This window comes from Annulohypoxylon truncatum, assembly GCF_022578515.1.
Source record: "Annulohypoxylon truncatum strain CBS 140777 unplaced genomic scaffold F4807scaffold_2, whole genome shotgun sequence".
Classification (NCBI taxonomy): domain Eukaryota; kingdom Fungi; phylum Ascomycota; class Sordariomycetes; order Xylariales; family Hypoxylaceae; genus Annulohypoxylon; species Annulohypoxylon truncatum.
Window position 1 is genome coordinate 280,355 of NW_025953788.1, and position 17,753 is coordinate 298,107.

The window sequence follows — 17,753 nt, forward strand, 5'->3', positions numbered from 1 at the left end:
TTACGATCGTATGATCTTTCCCATGTCATAAAAACATTTCGAGGCCTATTAGTGGATATGTTCCACGGCTGAATTCCGGACAAGGGGAGTAAGATGAGAGCCGGGATAGACGTCGGACATGGCGATCATATCCCAATAACCCAAGAAACAAAAAGGGGCCAAGTCGAACTGAAAGGAGTATTCAATTTTGCTTGACTTATGCAATTGAATATCTTCATCCGAACTATGTTATAGACTCATAGTTGTATATCGCACATAGTATGTATGTTCTGTGCTGTGATAGTGGCCACAGTGAGGCGCATGTGATATTTGTAATCCGTCGAATCAAACCGGAAGAAGTTGGGGACTTCCAGACTCAATTAATATATAAACAGAGCTGGACCGCCGTACCTTGCACTTGCAGCGTTGCAAAAGTAGGTGGTATCCTCGCGCCTTGTTGATTCCAACTCGTCGGCTCGGATCGTCCAACTCCTGGAGCAAATCGAAACGCGTCCATAGCGCGAGGTAGTATTTGAAACACCTCTAGGTCTTCGTGCTATCATCCCATTCTACGTGTACCTGTATTTCGAAGAACACGTTGAATGCTACCTCGCCGGAATAGTTGACAGTCCGACCATTGCCCGGGACAACAATTCGACATGTGTCCTTGATTCATTATGCGGTACACCATCGAAAATTTTATCGATTTTGCGGTGGGTTATGCTGATCGAAATCGCGCCTTCTTGGCACGGTGGTGCCTTGCAGTAGTGGTTTTACAAAGGCGAGTGAGGTGATGGAGATGATCTCGGGCCTTGGGAAATTGTGGAAATGTGGAAGAAAAAGAAGGGAAATTTGATATGGGCTATTATAGGTCATTATAGGTTAATTCGGTAGTTGCACGCTCCTGCCTATCCGTTTTAGGAAACATATCCCTGTACCTGCTTCTAGCTCATTTGTCTGAGCTCTCTCATTGGTAGAAATCTCAATAAGCTTCATGGATAGTGACCAATCACAACGACATCGGATTGCGCTAGTCCCCAAAATGCCCTAAGGCGTCCTACTATGCAGTAAAGCGCCCCTGGAGATTTGGAGATTGTAGCCCAATGCGCTGCGGTTGTCAGCATCCTATTCTCCTTCTATCTTTTACCCCCCAGTTTCTCTCTTCTCCTTTGCTGGAGTCCACCTCTTCTTCCTCTTCGAGCTGAGCCGGCCCAAATCCCTCATTACCTTCGTTTCCCCCTACGCTCTTTTTCTCTTGTTTGTGAATAATCACTCTTTATCGAGGAGAATACTCTCCCTGCCACTCTTTTGAAGTAAACCACCACGCTCGTTCTAGAAGGATTCCGAAGCACATTAAGAGCTAGGCTCACCTTTTGCTCATCCCGGCGACTAGACTTCCAACACCAGATCGATCGTCGTCTCTGTTGTTGATCGCGTTGTTGATCACTTGAAGCGCTACACTAACAGAGGGGCATGCGCCTTTAGCTTCCTATTCGGAGCATATCTACACTCGTTTGATACGAAATCGTTCTCGAGAACGTGGTATCATGAAGATCACTACGATACAAGCCGCCTTGGGGTCGGCAATCCTTCTTTTGAGTGCGCAATCATGCGCCGCTACTACCGGACATCGGCACCACCATCTTCACCTCGAGAAGAAGCACAATCATATCCATAGCCATGGCCATGGTTTAGCTCACTCAAACAGCACCAACCCGAAGTACAGTGTCCGGAATCATTTACCGCTTGCATCGCGAGATGGCAAGAAGACGTGCAAGTTTCCTACCGATAAGGGCCTCGTTGCGGTCACGCCGTCTGGGCAGAACGGTGGATGGGCGATGTCTCCTGACCAGCCGTGCGTATCAGGCACCTGGTGCCCCTTTGCTTGCCCTTCTGGTCAAGTCATGGCGCAATGGAAGCCGGGCACGACTTATGCGTATCCAGAATCCACCGTGAGTGCCAAATTATTATCTTGATCTAAGGTGTGCCAGCTAACTAACTTGACTATAGTACGGTGGTGTTTACTGCGACGATGATGGCGAAATTCAGGTTCCTTTTAAGGATAAGCCCTGGTGTGTTGATGGTACCGGTGCAGTGGAAGCTGTGAACAAGGCCGGAAAGGTCGTGTCTTTCTGTCAAACCTGCTTGCCAGGTTACGAAGATATGATCATTCCCAATGATGTCACTGGTACTATTACTCTAGCTGTTCCGGGCACGTCTTATTGGGACGAAACCGCAGCTCAGTAAGTGTTTATTGCTTGAACCAACTGGTATCCTGGGCTAACATGTCTAGTTACTATATCAATGCACCTGGAGTTGATGCCAGTCAGGGGTGTCACTGGGGAGACGAATCGAAGCCGATGGGTAATTGGTCCCCGTTCGTTGCAGGAGCAAACACCGTCGCCGACGGATCGACTTACGTCAAGCTTGGAATCAACCCGGTATGGCAGAGTTCCTCGCTCTCTAGTACCAAGCCAACCTTCGGATTAAAAGTTGAATGCCCACAAGGGGGATGCAATGGTGCTAAATGCCAAGTTGACGCAAGTGGCGTAACGAGCGACAACAAGGCATCTGGTGCTGGTGGGGGTGATTTTTGCGTTGTCACTGTTCCTAGTGGGGGCAAGGCCAATATCGTCGTCTATAACTTGGATGGCTCTGGGGGAGATTCCGGATCATCGAGCTCTTCGCTGGCTGCGCCAACTTCGTCAATTCAAGCTCCTACCTCGATAAGCGTGTCTTCGATCAGCTCTGTACCCTCTGTGACTTCAATTTCCTCGACGCCTTCTTTGTCGACCCCGACCTTATCTAGCTCGTCGGCTCACTCATCGAGTAGCAACATCGCTACCTCTGCTACCACCGCTTATTCGCTAGTATCTTCAAGACAGGCAAGCCCTACCCCCACGCCAAATTATGGCGGAGTGTTCCAAGAAAACGGAACGTCGGCCATGAACTTTTCCTCGTCTGATCCCTCTTCGACATCTGCTGCCGGGTCCAGCTCTATTAGTGGAGAAGAACCCGCGTCAAGCGAAACAAATAAGAACGAAGGCGCGGGTCAGCGACAAGGTGGTGCTGCTATGGCAGGCTTTGTCGTTGCTTTTGTGGCTGCCATCTACTTGCTTTAAGAGAATCGAGTAGCCACAAGTGCCGAATATGCCAACGCGAATCTAATTTCAACAATATAAAAGTTAATTTGGGGGCTCTGGCACTTTTTAGTCGCGACTACGGGGATAGCGACTTCCTTCGCCGAGGCGACCACATCTTGATCACTGCCGGCATTGTCGATATGTATGTTGTCATCTCGGAATGACAATAGACATAACAGTTTACGTACATATTACAGCTTATGGGGCTCTTATCACTCCCTCTGGAGCTGGAGCTGGTTGCATATAACGAAAAATTTATTCGATAGTGTTTATTATCTATTCAATGGCGATTGATCTCCGGAATCATCGACTACATTCATCAGTATCATTCTTGCTCATTTCGGGCTACATACATTTTTTGTCTTCTCAATATACCCCCTTTTGTGTAGCCCCTGCGGCTGGGTGGTTTGGAGTCCTTTTTATCATTCCTCAGAACCATTTCTTATCCACTTTTGAGTAAGCGGGTTCGAATATTCTAGATGGAGTTAGCTTTGCTGGAAGGCGGTGAGGTTTGGAGTCAAGAGATACGACCAAGACGACACGCCACGCGAATCAGATTTTGTACTTCGTTCATGAACATCGCTGACTTTGGGGCGCCGCAACCAGGGAGTCTTGGATCAAAAGGAAAAATACTTGTTGAGGGGTTTGGTAGAATTTTGGACATATTTTTTGGCAGACGCGGGTTGGGATTAGACCCTGCGTTTCTTGTGCATATACTTTACCTTCTGCCACGATGTGCCTACTCCCGGTATTGGCATTTGATAGCATTGAATGAGATTCGGTTGAAGCTGAACGCAATAGTGCTTGATGTGTTAATCTTTATGTTTGACATGATGTCGAATTAAACATGTGATTGTGCTATAAATATTATTAAGGGAAGGGGGTTATTAGGAGGCTGTTAGGTATTGAACTGTAGTTGAGCCACTTCGAATAAACCATCCCTTTACCCTAATGCAATTTCATTTAATCTAATAACTACTTGAAATGATTTCAATGAAGTATAGGTACTTATATAGTCCTTGTGCTTCTCTCTGGGTATCACGTGACAATATCAACCCCTTTTCAACAATAGAGTTCCGAATTTGTTCTAATTTGCCGTAACTGAATCTTGTTATATCTTTCGTTTTCTTATTTATTAGATGTTAGATGAGCCTCTGGGAAATTTTCAGTTGGCCCCAGCTGACCGGTTACAGTAGCCCCTTTCCATTTGATGGTGTCATGCGAAAAATGACCAAGGCAGTAATAGAAACTTTCGATCATTTAAGTAGAAAATCAGATGGACGAAGCTTTTGTGACATGTCTATATATATACAGGTGCTTCTATATATTCTACAATAACAGTTACGATAGAATCGTGCTCTATCTACTTGTCGTGAACCCGATCCTACATTGCTATGCAGCTGTTAACTACAGCGATACTAATGGCATTGAAAGCTTAAAGGGTTTACCATACTTCACTAGTAATCACGATAGACCTTTAAATATGTATGTTGAGATAGGCTAATATATGTAGATGTGGTAGATACGGAGGATAAAATGGTAAGGGGACAAGTATTGTACAATTATGTACCGACGAAGACAGCTTGGAAAACCAGATTTTCATTGCTACAAGTTCTGGGCTTTAATTATCCCCGAAAAAGTTTGCAAATGGTACTGTGAGAACACGTCACGCGTAAACACGACTGCAATCAGGTGGTCAATCCGCCAGGCACCAGCTCCGAGGTCAAGCTTAAATAGCACAATACAGTCACCAAATTTCAACCGGCGACATTGACACCAGGGCCTGAACACACAGAGTGGCCGACTGGTTAGTGTCACAGACACCACATCGAACCTGCCTTAACGGCATGCCTGCAATGGCTAGCCTAGGGTTCGATTCCCAGACATTGCACACCCGTCTGGGCCTTGAAAAAGGGTGGCAAAGAAATACCCAATAGCGGGGGCGCAGTAGCCAGGAGCCGGTTTACAGATCCTGGGCTGGGCCTGAAGAGGGTTGCGGGGGAGTTGGCTCTCTTTTTGGTCTTCATTCATTCATTGTTTCTTATCGCATCGTGATGCACTTGCTTCCGCGTTGATCTTTTTGAGTATACATTCTCATTAAAAATAGCAAAACAATAGGTATCCTAGGAACTCGATTCGGGTCCCATGTGCCCACCTAGCAACTGTACAACTGTACCTACCCATCTATTTATTCCTTTTTGAAGTTTAGACCTGTTATTTTATCGGAATTTCTTGGATCTCCTGGCAGATGATCTGGGGTCGGTTTTCACCTGTGTACATAATCTAGATATGATCTCCTTGCTAGGAGCGACGGTAGCTACCTCGAATACTAGGTCACCGAGTCTAACCAGGCAGACAGCAGGGCATACACAAATGTCCAGCCATCTTTCACAACGTTCTCCAATATTCTTCTTAGGAGCCTCAATACTCATACCGGGGAAGAATTATGGGTTGATTCTCACCGAGTGAGGGCTTGTCCCTGCATTCAATCGCTTATCCCAAAGATACAGGGCACTTCACCCGATACAATCTTAATCCACCAGCAAGAGGGAAGTCATCCATACCTTCTACCCAAAACCTCCCCAGCTTCAGCTTCTTGCATGCACTCAAATACCAAAGCAAACTAGCACGCATGGGGGTATCATTCGTAATTTCATTACGCCAGCCAGAAACCATGTCTAGCAATCCTACTATATGACTAGCCAGACTAGTATAGTCGATAAACGGGATTCGTCGAATCCAAATGCACTTATACCCAGGTTTTTAGGTATATATCTCCTCCCCGCCCTCCCCTTTTTTTGCGCTCTCTAACGATCTCTTCGTTTCTCCCCCTCTAGCACCGCTCTCTGTCTAGATCCTAACTCTGATCCTGAACCCACCCGGGAATCTCCCTCTCCGCCGACCTCGCCTCGATGACCTCGTACACATTCGGCCACCCGGCCGCCACCGCGCTGCCCTTCTGCTTCTTCCCGATGATCGCGAACGCGCCCTGCGTATGCGCTATATACCCGTGCACCAAATCCTGGCCGATGAGCGACATGACCATGTTCTCGACGTGGTGGTCCGTAACCGGCATATTGCCCGTCAGCACGCCCTCGTCCGGCATCAGCGCCTTGACGCCTCCCGGCGGCGGGGCCAGCGTCGAGTTCTTGAGCGGCTGGCCCGCGCTGTTCGACACCGCCTTCAATAGGTACGAGTTCACGTTGGCCTGGTGGTGGTGGTGGCGCGCCTTGGGCGCCGGCGCGGCGGGCACGTACCCCTCGAGCCGGCGCTGGACGTACGTCAGGACGGTGCGGAAGTCGGCGAGCTTGAGCACGGCGGCCTTGCGCGAGTCGCCTTCCTCGTCGGGCGCGTACGTGAGCAGGAACGTGCGGCGCGAGAGCGAGCGCCAGAGCAGCGGCCGGATGCGCCACTGCAGCGTCATGAAGAGCGGGTACCCCTTGCTGCGCAGCCAGTCCTCGTGCTGCTTGATCGTGTGCTGGAAGGCGATGTAGTTGCCCTTCCGGACCGCGGACGAGAGCTGCGAGTAGCACTGCGCCATGGACTGGGCTTCGGGCCGTTGGAGGAGGGACTGGGAGGGCAGCCGGCCCATGGTGAAATTTGCGGCGATTAGGTATGTGAGGATGAGGCGCCGGTGCTTTTGGTAGTGGGACGGCGTCTGCAGGTATGCTTCTTGGAAACATTGCGCGGCGCGCCAGTAGAGGCTGTGGTTGAAGTGGAAGCGGCCGAGGAAGTACAGAAATGTGACCCTCTGGGAAGCTGGGTAGTACGAAAGCGGCGGTGATTTTGCCATGAGGTTGGTCAAGAGTTGAGTCGCCAAGTAGGATCGATTGTTCTGAGCGCCGCAGAATTTAGCACGGCGAAGCTCTGAGTTAGCTGTGTATCTTTACATACCATCGTAAGGAGCTTCATGGTTTTGTTGGCGAAGACGTAGATGCCGACTTTTTTGCCCGTGGGCGGCGCGAATCGCGGGCTTGATCGATCCGTGAGGCATGCCGTGAAGAACTTTTGCATGATCTCCGCCGTGATCTCGATGAATGACTTCTGCTCATCATCGCCGCTATGTAAAGCCGCCAACCTCGATGTCAAATCCGGTCTCTTATTCAAGGTCATAGACAAGGTCGAGAAGGAGCCGCAAAGCGATATGCTTGTCTGCAACATGATCGTTCCATATGTGGGATTATTAAGCGCCGTTGCACATGAACTACTCTTATTAGCCGACGGCGATGCGAGATCGGAACGGGCGAATCGGCGTACTTGGTCAATGCAGTGAGTAACTGATGGGCTCCTAGAAGGTCTTCGAAGTCCACATCTCGCCAATATTGAAGATAGTCTTTTATGAAGGCGTTGAACCCGAACCACGATGTCCCCTGCCCTTCTGGTACGTCGTCATCTTCTGGTAGGCTGGACTCGACGAGTTTCTCGAGCGCATCGTCGTCTTGATAGCCACTCTTAAGCTCAGCTGCAAGATCGAGATACTCTTGCGGCAAAGGCGGTTCTACCTTGAGCCAGTCACGTAGGCCTTCTCCGTTGAGGGCTACCAGTATTTCGCGGATGCCCGCAAGAAATTGCTTTGTCACAGACATGGTGAGAAGTTGTGGGGTAGGGTGTCTTAGGATTCGAGGTCGGAGAACGTCGTCTTGATTCAAGTCATTGCATTTGAGTCAGCATGGTCGGTGAGTGAAGACGACTGGCAATGCAAGAATTCGTCCAAACGTAAAATGTAGAGAGGCGTGTTGATGTAAGTCTGGCGAGATTCCTCGGTGGTAGTTGATTGAGTAGGTGGATCGACTTATTGACCAGTCGACGCGAAGCTACCTTTCAAGACGCGAGAACAAAGATGGTGTAGGTGAAGAATGTGGGTACATTGACGGATGCTGTAGCCAATCAAATGTCTAGGGATGCTGTAGGGCTAATCTAATCAATATCCCTGCTTCAGTATAGTATGGTACGTACGTACACATGTGACATCATCCTACACTAAGAAGTCACACTGTACTACGATGCATGTGATAATCTTCATACGGAGAAGAGAATAGGAGTCAGTATCATTTGCCTGATGACCAGTAGTGGTGCTGAAAAGTTGGCATTCCATAGCTTTATTGATATCGCCAGCTCCCAAAGTATTTGGCATTAGTAGAAATAGTGTTAAAACTCCCAGACTAGAATTACATCCTAGGCATCCCACACTAATTATACAGAGTCGATACGTTGAACTACAATAGCAGTGGCCGCTCCACCTCCGTTGCAAATAGCAGCAACACCATACTCTCCTGGCTTGAGTTGATGCAACAGCGTTGTGAGAATTCGAGATCCCGAGCTACCTAGTGCATGACCTAGAGAGATAGCACCGCCCAATGGATTGACTTTAGCACCCTGAAGACCAAGAATCTATTATCCGATGTTAGTAATTATATGACTACATAGTTGAAAATTGGTCCTTACCTTTTCATTTGCTTTGATGACCGCAGCAAACGCCTCGTTAAATTCCCATACCGCAACCTGATCCTTTGTAATACCTGCACGCTTTAGAGCTATAGGCACAGCTTTAGCCGGAGCAACTGGGAAATCCACGGGATCAACTGCAGCATCTGCAGAGCCACATATCCTCGCTAGGACTCTTGAGCCAGTTCCAAATTCCTTTGCTATATCTTTGCTTCCCAGTACTAGCGCACTGGCACCGTCGTTAAGCGTAGACGAATTTGCCGCCGTGACGGTACCCGTGCCATCGCGAATAAAAGCTGGCTTTAGCGTGGGAACTTTCTCGAGCTTGATGTCCAAGTAACCCTCATCAGTGTCGATTATGGTATCGCCCTTCCGACCTTTTACAGTAACAGGGGCAATTTCATCTGCAAAGGCCTTGTTCTTCCATGCGGCTTGTGCTCGCTCGTAAGATTGGATTGCATATTCATCCTGTGCCTCTCGAGAGACGTTGTGCTTCTTAGCAGTTGTTTCGGCGCATATTCCCATGTGGAATTGATCGTATACATCCGTCAATCCATCCTTGATGAGGCCATCTTCCATCTTGACGTGGCCAAACGGGGGTAAGCTGCTAGCACGGGGAACATAATACGGAACTTGCGACATATTTTCCATGCCTCCGGCAATTTGTACCTCACTCAAGCCTAGTTGGATATTCTGAGCCGCAAAAACAACGGCCTTAAGCCCCGAAGCACAAACTTTATTGATGGTGGTGGCCTCAACGGTCTTGGGAAGACCAGCAAATATAACTGCTTGTCTGGCGGGGGCCTGGCCAATCGAACCTTGCAAGACATTTCCCATATAAACATCTGTCACTTCCTCAACCGGCACTTTTGACTTTTCCAAAGCTGACTTAATAGCAACAGCGCCGAGCTGTGGAGCGGATACTGTGAGAAATGACCCATTGAACTGTACTCGATATTAGTTGTCATGACGTCTGCGCCCGGCCTGGGAGCGAAATCTACCTTCGCGGTGGGTGTCCTAGATGCGCTTAAGATATATGCATCTCGAACCTCTTGCCGCCGAGCGGTTTGCGCTGAGAAATAGCGCGGTGCGCCGAAAGCTCGAATCCCCGAGCTTCTAGCAGTAGATCTGATTACACCTGGTCGAAGTATCATTTTGGGGTTTCCTAAACACAGAGTATAAAGGGACACAAGAGTATATCTGGAAAAGAGATAGTTGACGAATGAACTAGATGAATTATTTAAACCCGGTAAAACAAATGTTAAACTAAGCTCATGACATTAGTAAAATGGCAATTGCGAGCAGGTTAATAAGTTCAAACTCCGTTGTTATCCTTTCGATGCTTATTGGCACCTCGGCTTACAACGGAATGCTCCTTCAAAAGTGCTAGACACTGCCCCGCCACTCAAAGGATCAACCGAGGAACCATAATCTGGGGAAGTACATCTGTAGCTGCCAGCTTAAATCCATGGCCGCCACCTAGCATTCCTTGGGCATTCTCCGTGCTGTACCTTCCTGATGGATTTAAGCATAACTGACTTTAAAGTAGTATGTAGGTAGGTGCGTGGGAATATTTGTAAAGCTCTATCCATACCTACACGTAAGTGAATAGGTATATCGAAACAATCGAAACAGACTGGAAACACATGTGCAGAAACAGTAGAACTAAACTGGTTAGAACACCATCACTACCAGTCCGAATGGCTAATTAAGTACAGAGGTACCTATATCTATGCGTGGGCACTGGCCGCTCTGCAAGAGGTTCCGTCCAATTAGTGTAACAGTCATATCCATATTGGTTCCTTAGTCCGTCACGTGTATCCCTAGCTCTTTCTCTTCGGAACGATTCATTGATTACTTAGTATCGGTAGGTACCTATGTACCCTTCCCTTATCACGTCAATTCCTTCCACCTACTATTAATGTCCATCTCTGTTGGGACAGTCGCCGCCCAAAGCTCACCATTCTACCATAACTCACTCAACTTCATCTAACTCTTCACATCACGAACAAGTCTCGTGCCATCTCTTCCTCTACGTACCATTCCACTCCTTTCCGGGACAAACATCAATTTGTTGACCGGATCCTTCTCTTACAAGAGTCGCCATTCAGAACACCCTTCCAAAGCTACCCAAGATGTCGACCGCTGCCCGTCGTCGTTTGATGCGAGACTTCAAGGTCAGATACGCACGCCTCTAACTTGAAGAGATGACGTACTGACGAGATGGTGTAGCGAATGCAGACTGACCCTCCGGCTGGCGTTTCCGCTTCTCCGGTTCCCGACAATGTCATGACTTGGTGAGCTCAATGACACTACTTCATTCCTATCGCGATCTAGAACTCATGGTATTTTATGTAGGAATGCCGTTATCATCGGACCCGCCGACACGCCGTTCGAAGACGGAACATTTCGACTCGTGATGCACTTCGAAGAGCAATATCCGAACAAGCCTCCTGCGGTCAAGTTTATTAGCCAGATGTTCCACCCCAACGTCTACGCCACCGGAGAACTTTGTCTCGACATTCTACAAAACCGATGGAGCCCTACCTACGATGTTGCAGCTGTCTTGACGAGCATTCAAAGGTGAGGAGGAATGACTCTTGAATTTACCACCGGACCTATCAAACGCTAACATATGCTGGAATCAGCTTGCTCAATGACCCCAATACTGGCTCTCCGGCGAATGTGGAAGCTTCCAACCTCTACAAGGATAATCGCAAGGAATACACTAAGCGTGTTCGCGAGACCGTGGAGAAGAGTTGGGAAGATTAAGCTCGAGCTTGAGCTCTCTACGAGAATATGACGACCTGAGGTGTATAGAAACACCTCTCGATCATGATTTACGTATGATTGGGACAATGAGGTTTTGAGCTTAGGAATTCGCACAACATTGTAGCATACGATGAAGCCGTTTCGGCTGAATAGCAAGAGCCGTCCATTGGGGGCGTCAGGGTTTGGCGTTTGGTAGGCGTCGAACAGGAAGGGCTATCGTATTTCGGTGGCTGATTATGCTGATAATCCTTCTCGACGCTCAAATGATCATATTATGGGCCATTGCTTTACACAGGATTCATTTCCCGTTTTCCCAGATCCCCGCATCAGCCCCGGCGTTGTCGTTTCTTTCTTTGCTAGGGAATGCCAGACACGATTGCTTCCTAGTTAATTAGCCCGCGACAAATTACAAAGAATGGTAGAAACATTGAACGGATAAACCCTGCAAAGTGTTCAGCTGGCCTCATATTGTGTCCTGACAGGTCGATTACCTAGATGCCTTGCTAGGTCGGCACTGTTCGGGTTGGAGATTTCCAGGTTGCTTATGAATGTACGCATGAACTGCAGGTTAAAGGTTGCCAGACTTGCAGGGCTAGGAAGTCCACACGTTTAATAAAAGTCGGGTCAGGTCCTTAATTATTTTGGGTTAGATGGCGTGTTGTATCATGCTCCTCCATACCTACTACCTACATATGGATATGCAGTCATTGTATTTACATTGTAGGATATGTACACACACTTACATACCATCAATCACTAACAAATATTGAATTTTTGTTTGTGCTTAGACGCGTTCCAAGTTCCAAGTTCCAAGTTACTTCTGAAAAGGTGGGATGAGAAAGATTGAATTTAGTGACTGCAGCAACCCGGGCAACCTTGGAATGTAAATGAGGGATACGTACCTGAGGGGTACCACGTCTCATCTAAGTTACTAAAAAGTCACTAAAACCCTTCGCTCAGGCTAATCTTAGGTGTACGGTTGCATGGAAGGTACAGGCATGGTACATACTTGATACCGCCAATATTGTGGCCTTTTCGTTTCCTTGCAATTGCAGCTGCCACTTCCCCTGGATTAGGTGCTTGATTCTCGAACTTCAGGCACGACCGAAACCTAGCGAAAACGTGAACGACTCTTTTCTCCCCAATACAATTTACATACTACGAACTCCGACTCCAACAAAATTGACGCGGCGCTTCACAACACCGCAACAATCCTCATTCAAACATAAACATAAAGAAAACTAAAGATAATACAACATAACGACGAGTCTTATTGTACCCTATTCGACATTCTTTGACCCGTTCGCCGTCTTATCGGCTGAGCTGCGTCTGTACCTAACCAAAGATCCAGCCCTGTTTCCCTAACATGAAATAGGCCTCCCCCCTTCCGTACATATTACTCTGCGTGTAGCCGTCTACCAACGCAAAGCGTCATCATGGCTAGCGCAAACAGTATCAAGGTCGTTGCCCGTTTTAGGCCGCAGAATAAGGTCGAGTTGGCATCGGGCGGAGAGCCTATCGTCACTTTCGATGGCCCCGATACCTGTACCCTGAATGTGCGTCTACCCGTCTACCTGCGGGATGCCCCTCTCTTTACCGCCACTCATGCTGACGATGATATCCCGAGTTTAGTCGGCAGAGGCCGCAGGTTCTTTTACATTTGATCGCGTGTTTGATATGCAAGGTAGACAGGTCGATATTTTCGATTACTCCATCAAGCCCACCGTCGACGATATTCTTAACGGTTACAATGGAACGGTGTTCGCATACGGTCAGACAGGTGCCGGAAAGTCATATACAATGATGGGAACGAGTATAGAAGATGACGAAGGCAAGGGTATTACTCCTCGTATCGTCGAACAGATCTTCAGCAGTATCATGTCTAGTCCACCTACCATCGAATATACTGTCCGAGTGAGTTACATGGAAATTTACATGGAGCGTATCCGCGATCTTCTGGCTCCGCAGAACGACAACCTACCCGTCCACGAGGAAAAGAACCGCGGTGTATATGTCAAGGGGCTCCTCGAGATCTACGTCTCTAGCGTAGAGGAGGTCTTCGAGGTCATGAAGAGAGGTGGAAATGCAAGAGCTGTTGCTGCCACCAACATGAACCAAGAATCATCACGCTCGCATTCTATTTTCGTCATCACCATCTCTCAGAAGAACCTTGAGACCGGCTCGATGAAGAGCGGTCAGCTATTCTTAGTTGATTTGGCTGGTAGCGAAAAAGTAGGCAAGACCGGTGCCAGCGGACAAACCTTGGAGGAAGCGAAGAAGATCAACAAGAGTTTGAGCGCCTTGGGCATGGTCATCAACGCGCTTACCGACGGCAAATCCTCACATGTGCCCTATCGAGACTCGAAGTTAACGAGAATTTTACAAGAATCGCTCGGTGGAAATAGTCGAACCACGCTCATCATAAATTGTTCGCCAAGTAGCTACAACGATGCCGAGACACTGAGTACTCTACGATTCGGTATGCGAGCCAAGTCGATCAAGAACAAGGCGAAGGTCAATGCCGAACTCAGTCCTGCAGAGCTCAAGCTTATGCTTGCTAAAGCTAAGGCTAACATCACAACTTTCGAGACGTACATTTCGAACCTAGAAGGGGAGCTTCAGTTATGGCGAGGCGGCGAGACAGTTCCTAAGGCTCAATGGGTCACGTCGATGGCGGCCGATGGCGTTGCTAGCACGAGAGCAGAGGCGAGGCCTCATCGTCCTTCAACTCCATCGCGGTTGATACCCGAGAGCCGCGCCGAAACGCCCGCATTAACAGAGCGCGCGGGGACCCCAAGTCTTCCTCTGGATAAGGACGAGAGAGAAGAGTTCCTTCGAAGGGAGAATGAGCTCCAGGATCAGTTGGCGGAGAAGGAATCTGCCGTCGCTGCGGCTGAAAAATCTCTCCAGGAATCCAAGGAAGAGCTGACGTTCTTGAAGGAACACGACAGTAAGCTAGGCAAGGAGAACGAGAAATTGACGACCGAGGTCAATGAGGCGAAAATGCAACTAGAGCGTCTGACTTTCGAAAGCAAGGAAGCTCAGATCACGATGGACGCATTGAAGGAGGCGAACTCCGAGCTCACGACCGAACTCGACGATGTTAAGCAGCAGCTTCTGGACATTAAGATGAGCGCGAAAGAGACAAGTGCCGTCCTGGATGACAAGGAGAAGAAGAAGGCGGAGAAGATGGCTAAGATGATGGCCGGGTTCGACTTAGGCGGAGATGTGTTCAGCGCTAATGAGCAGTCGATTGCAAATGCTATTCAACAAGTTGAGGCGCTCTATGAGCAGAGCTCATCAGGGGATCCTATTCCTCCGGATGACTTGCAGGAACTCAAGGCAAAGCTGGTAGAGACCCAAGGTATCGTCCGCCAAGCGGAGTTGTCCTTGCACAGCGGTGTACCGGGTCTGGCCAATGGCAAGACTATGCAGCAACAGATTGCTGAGTTTGATGTCATGAAGAAGAGTTTGATGCGGGATCTGCAAAATAGGTGCGAGAGGGTTGTCGAGCTGGAGATCTCCTTGGACGAGACGCGAGAACAGTATAACAATGTGCTACGGTCATCTAATAACCGTGCCCAGCAAAAGAAGATGGCGTTCCTCGAGCGGAACCTGGAGCAACTCACACAGGTCCAACGCCAGCTCGTCGAGCAGAATAGTAGTTTGAAGAAAGAGGTCGCTATTGCAGAGAGGAAGCTTATCGCGAGGAACGAGCGTATCTCTAGCCTAGAGAGCTTGTTGCAAGATAGCCAAGAGAAGCTTACTGCCGCGAACCACAGGTCGGTTACCCTCCCTAAATATCGGTTTCGCTTGTATTAACACGTATAACAGATTCGAGTCTCAGCTTACCGCCGTCAAGGAGCGTCTTGAGGCGGCCAAGGCCGGATCTACACGCGGCCTAAACTCATCATCCGGTGCTGGCGGGTTCTTGGGTAGCCGTATCGCGAAGCCACTTCGTGGTGGAGGGGGCGACGCTCCTGCCCAAGTCCCGACCGTTGCGAATCTGCAGAACGAAGGCAATGCTGGTAAGAGAAGCAGCTGGTTCTTCCAGAAATAAGCACGTCAGGTAAAGGAAGCAGCGAATAGAAACTGTGAGCACCGAACAGTCGGACGGAACCAGAATGTTTAGGGATTTTAATTACGCTCTAGAAGACATGCGAGACGTTTCGATTTCATCCCACGGTACAGATAGAGGATTATACCCCAATCATCAGTCTGCGTTTCTCTTACCCCTGTCCCTTTTTCTTCTATTTCGACACTCCACTGCTCTGACTGTATTCGAGCCTCGAGAGGCGGATTGTCAGAATGGAATTAATCCCCTATACATGTGTATGCGCCGACTCCCTGTCGTTTTGGTTTCTGATTCTGAATTGGACCTATGGGTTGATCGTGCTTGCGGAACAGGAGACAATGAGGGATTGAAGTTCGGTGTGACGAAACTGTTTGCACGGGTAATGATGACAGGACACGACACGATATGGCTTTTTTCACTAGTTCTGCAGTTGTCTGCATGCATTGGAATGGAGGGCGGGGAGTTTGCGTAATACCATACTTTGTGGTCATAACCGACTGTGTGGTTACTTGCTTGTGTAGGTAGTCAAGACAGTAAGATGTTCAATGTGAAGACAGATACTCAACTTGGCCAAACATGAAGTTCGATATTGATTGTGGCCACAAAGACCCTTGCGTTGATATTAACCTTGGCCATGGGTTCCGAATAATTCATGATAGAGGCGTAATAACGAGATAGCCTCTTGTGAGGTCTTGGAGACCGCGGTTACGATTCGTACCAGTATATTCACTCCTTCCTCAGGTTGGCAAGTTGTTGGACCACTGATTAAAAAAACGCGGGTGCTCTAGAACACGAGGGATTATAAGATACTAGGAATCGTTCTCATGGATAAAGATTACCCCTGAAGAGAAACTACTGTCTATCCAAGTAAGGGACAGCGTTACATTACACTCTATTTTAGGGATAACAGCAGCATTGCCTGCGAGATAACGCGCACTCCTGTCTTGCAGGATTTTGTGATTACTACCTATGTAGGCGATATTCCATTATTGATGATCGTCTCTATGTCAGTATAAAACTTCTACAGCAACCTTAATCACGTAGACGGATATACGATTAGACCAAGTCATGCGCCACACAACTAAGGAATCACTATCAAAGCATGCCTGGCGTTTTTAATTTAACCTGTACGGAGAACAAGACCTCTGAAGGTATGAGGATAGGGTATGGAAACACTTCCTCTAGCTCCCCATCCGGTTGGTAACCTGACATAAGCAAGGGCTTCGATAGGTCTCAATGAGCGATCCAGATAATTGAAATTTATAAGAGTAAAAACTAATATGAGTCAAGATTAGGGTGGGTATGTCACCGCTCTTTGGATCTTGAAGACAGGACGGTCGAGGAGCTGATGTGAAACGAGTTTTGGATATATCTTGAATTCAGGGTACAGTGGGTAAATCGGTAGGAGTCGAGACTCAGCTTTTTCGATTATAGTAATAGCCGAAATCAGGTCACAAGGCCAATTCTACGAATCGAGCTACTGTTCACGACATGTTATGTATCCGCCATGTGAGCAAAACCGGCGTTTACATGCTTATGGCACGGAACAAGTTTCGTTTATCCGGAAGGCCTCCGATTCCATTCCCAAATCGACTGCTAGAAAAGTCATTTGGAGACCGATAAGGCGGTGACGGCGTCGTCGCATTTGCCGGTGGAACCCGGTCTCAGCGCCACGACGGAATTAACGCCATTGGTCCAGGCTCGAAGCGGTCTATTCAGTGGAATGTTGATGAATAAAAAGCAATGATATACGGTGAGAATGAGAGATGTCGATGGGACCATGTTCTGGAAGCAACCGAGTTTCCACTCGTCTTTTCCTTTAGCAACCAACTCATCTATCAACGTTAGCGTCTGGTCTTATCCTTCCTATTAGGCGGGGATCTAGGGAGCTAAAAAAAAAAGGTCATCTGATCACCAAGCGAGCTTTGACAAGGCGCCGTTTGATTAACGACGAACAATGCCATGCCATGACAATGAACTTGGAAAAGGAACGAAGCCTATTTCTCGAGAACCAATAGCAACAGGGGCTGGTATGTCTAGCAGGGAAGCTAACCGCTGTCGCTAAGCAAACATATCAGCAGTGACAAATATCTAGCCTAGAGAAAGCTGGACGAGGCTAATTGTCAACCTTGAACAAGGGTAGCTCTTGGTAAGCTTCGGCAGGGAAAATATCACGAATAGTATGGAGACTCTTGAAATTGCAGTCTTTATTCGGGTTTAACAGGACCGAGGTATAAAATTGGAACTCACAAGCTTCTCGATGAAAAGTAAAAGGTGTCTAGGCCATTGTCGATGCAGCCCATGACCCGGGTTAGGCCGACTCGTTCCAGAGATTCGGT

At 48.2% G+C, this 17,753-nt stretch overlaps 5 protein-coding genes across 5 annotated transcripts; 3 read left to right on the forward strand and 2 right to left on the reverse strand.

Moving 5' to 3' along the window:
* The first annotated feature begins 1,409 nt into the window (after positions 1–1,409).
* Positions 1,410–3,351, forward strand: F4807DRAFT_113566 (uncharacterized protein). The gene is made up of 3 exons (XM_047992799.1): positions 1,410–1,931; positions 1,990–2,222; positions 2,273–3,351. Exons 1-3 carry the CDS (start codon positions 1,527–1,529, stop codon positions 3,099–3,101), a joined length of 1,467 nt encoding a protein of 488 aa, XP_047858606.1. The 5' UTR covers positions 1,410–1,526; the 3' UTR covers positions 3,102–3,351.
* Positions 3,352–5,755: 2,404 nt separating this feature from the next.
* Positions 5,756–7,962, reverse strand: F4807DRAFT_406575 (uncharacterized protein). The gene is made up of 3 exons (XM_047996310.1): positions 7,380–7,962; positions 7,017–7,326; positions 5,756–6,957 (listed from the first exon to the last, which is right to left on the reverse strand). The coding sequence occupies exons 1-3, from the start codon at positions 7,706–7,708 to the stop codon at positions 5,980–5,982; spliced, it is 1,617 nt and encodes a 538-aa protein (XP_047858607.1). The 5' UTR covers positions 7,709–7,962; the 3' UTR covers positions 5,756–5,979.
* Positions 7,963–8,287: 325 nt separating this feature from the next.
* Positions 8,288–10,285, reverse strand: F4807DRAFT_113621 (thiolase). Its single transcript, XM_047992801.1, has 3 exons — positions 9,569–10,285; positions 8,568–9,512; positions 8,288–8,513 (listed from the first exon to the last, which is right to left on the reverse strand). The coding sequence occupies exons 1-3, from the start codon at positions 9,719–9,721 to the stop codon at positions 8,316–8,318; spliced, it is 1,296 nt and encodes a 431-aa protein (XP_047858608.1). The 5' UTR covers positions 9,722–10,285; the 3' UTR covers positions 8,288–8,315.
* On the forward strand, positions 10,286–11,457 carry F4807DRAFT_113589 (ubiquitin-conjugating enzyme E2 2). Its single transcript, XM_047992800.1, has 5 exons — positions 10,286–10,434; positions 10,679–10,744; positions 10,800–10,864; positions 10,926–11,150; positions 11,216–11,457. The coding sequence occupies exons 2-5, from the start codon at positions 10,703–10,705 to the stop codon at positions 11,337–11,339; spliced, it is 456 nt and encodes a 151-aa protein (XP_047858609.1). The 5' UTR covers positions 10,286–10,434; positions 10,679–10,702; the 3' UTR covers positions 11,340–11,457.
* Positions 11,458–12,680: 1,223 nt separating this feature from the next.
* F4807DRAFT_113644 (kinesin-domain-containing protein) lies at positions 12,681–15,521 on the forward strand. The gene is made up of 3 exons (XM_047992802.1): positions 12,681–12,895; positions 12,972–15,121; positions 15,174–15,521. Exons 1-3 carry the CDS (start codon positions 12,776–12,778, stop codon positions 15,397–15,399), a joined length of 2,496 nt encoding a protein of 831 aa, XP_047858610.1. The 5' UTR covers positions 12,681–12,775; the 3' UTR covers positions 15,400–15,521.
* The last annotated feature ends 2,232 nt before the right edge of the window (positions 15,522–17,753 follow it).

Coding starts and splice junctions, on each gene's coding strand:
- F4807DRAFT_113566 (XM_047992799.1), top strand. CDS start 1,527: ATGAAGATCACTACGATACAAGCCGCCTTGGGGTCGGCAATCCTTCTT. Junction 1,932..1,989: donor ATGCGTATCCAGAATCCACC/GTGAGTGCCAAA, acceptor ACTTGACTATAG/TACGGTGGTGTTTACTGCGA. Junction 2,223..2,272: donor TGGGACGAAACCGCAGCTCA/GTAAGTGTTTAT, acceptor TAACATGTCTAG/TTACTATATCAATGCACCTG.
- F4807DRAFT_406575 (XM_047996310.1), bottom strand. CDS start 7,708: ATGTCTGTGACAAAGCAATTTCTTGCGGGCATCCGCGAAATACTGGTA. Junction 7,327..7,379: donor TTACTCACTGCATTGACCAA/GTACGCCGATTC, acceptor TAATAAGAGTAG/TTCATGTGCAACGGCGCTTA. Junction 6,958..7,016: donor CCATGAAGCTCCTTACGATG/GTATGTAAAGAT, acceptor TGCGGCGCTCAG/AACAATCGATCCTACTTGGC.
- F4807DRAFT_113621 (XM_047992801.1), bottom strand. CDS start 9,721: ATGATACTTCGACCAGGTGTAATCAGATCTACTGCTAGAAGCTCGGGG. Junction 9,513..9,568: donor CTAGGACACCCACCGCGAAG/GTAGATTTCGCT, acceptor TATCGAGTACAG/TTCAATGGGTCATTTCTCAC. Junction 8,514..8,567: donor TCATCAAAGCAAATGAAAAG/GTAAGGACCAAT, acceptor ATCGGATAATAG/ATTCTTGGTCTTCAGGGTGC.
- F4807DRAFT_113589 (XM_047992800.1), top strand. CDS start 10,703: ATGTCGACCGCTGCCCGTCGTCGTTTGATGCGAGACTTCAAG. Junction 10,865..10,925: donor CCCGACAATGTCATGACTTG/GTGAGCTCAATG, acceptor TATTTTATGTAG/GAATGCCGTTATCATCGGAC. Junction 11,151..11,215: donor GTCTTGACGAGCATTCAAAG/GTGAGGAGGAAT, acceptor TGCTGGAATCAG/CTTGCTCAATGACCCCAATA.
- F4807DRAFT_113644 (XM_047992802.1), top strand. CDS start 12,776: ATGGCTAGCGCAAACAGTATCAAGGTCGTTGCCCGTTTTAGGCCGCAG. Junction 12,896..12,971: donor CCGATACCTGTACCCTGAAT/GTGCGTCTACCC, acceptor TCCCGAGTTTAG/TCGGCAGAGGCCGCAGGTTC. Junction 15,122..15,173: donor CTTACTGCCGCGAACCACAG/GTCGGTTACCCT, acceptor CACGTATAACAG/ATTCGAGTCTCAGCTTACCG.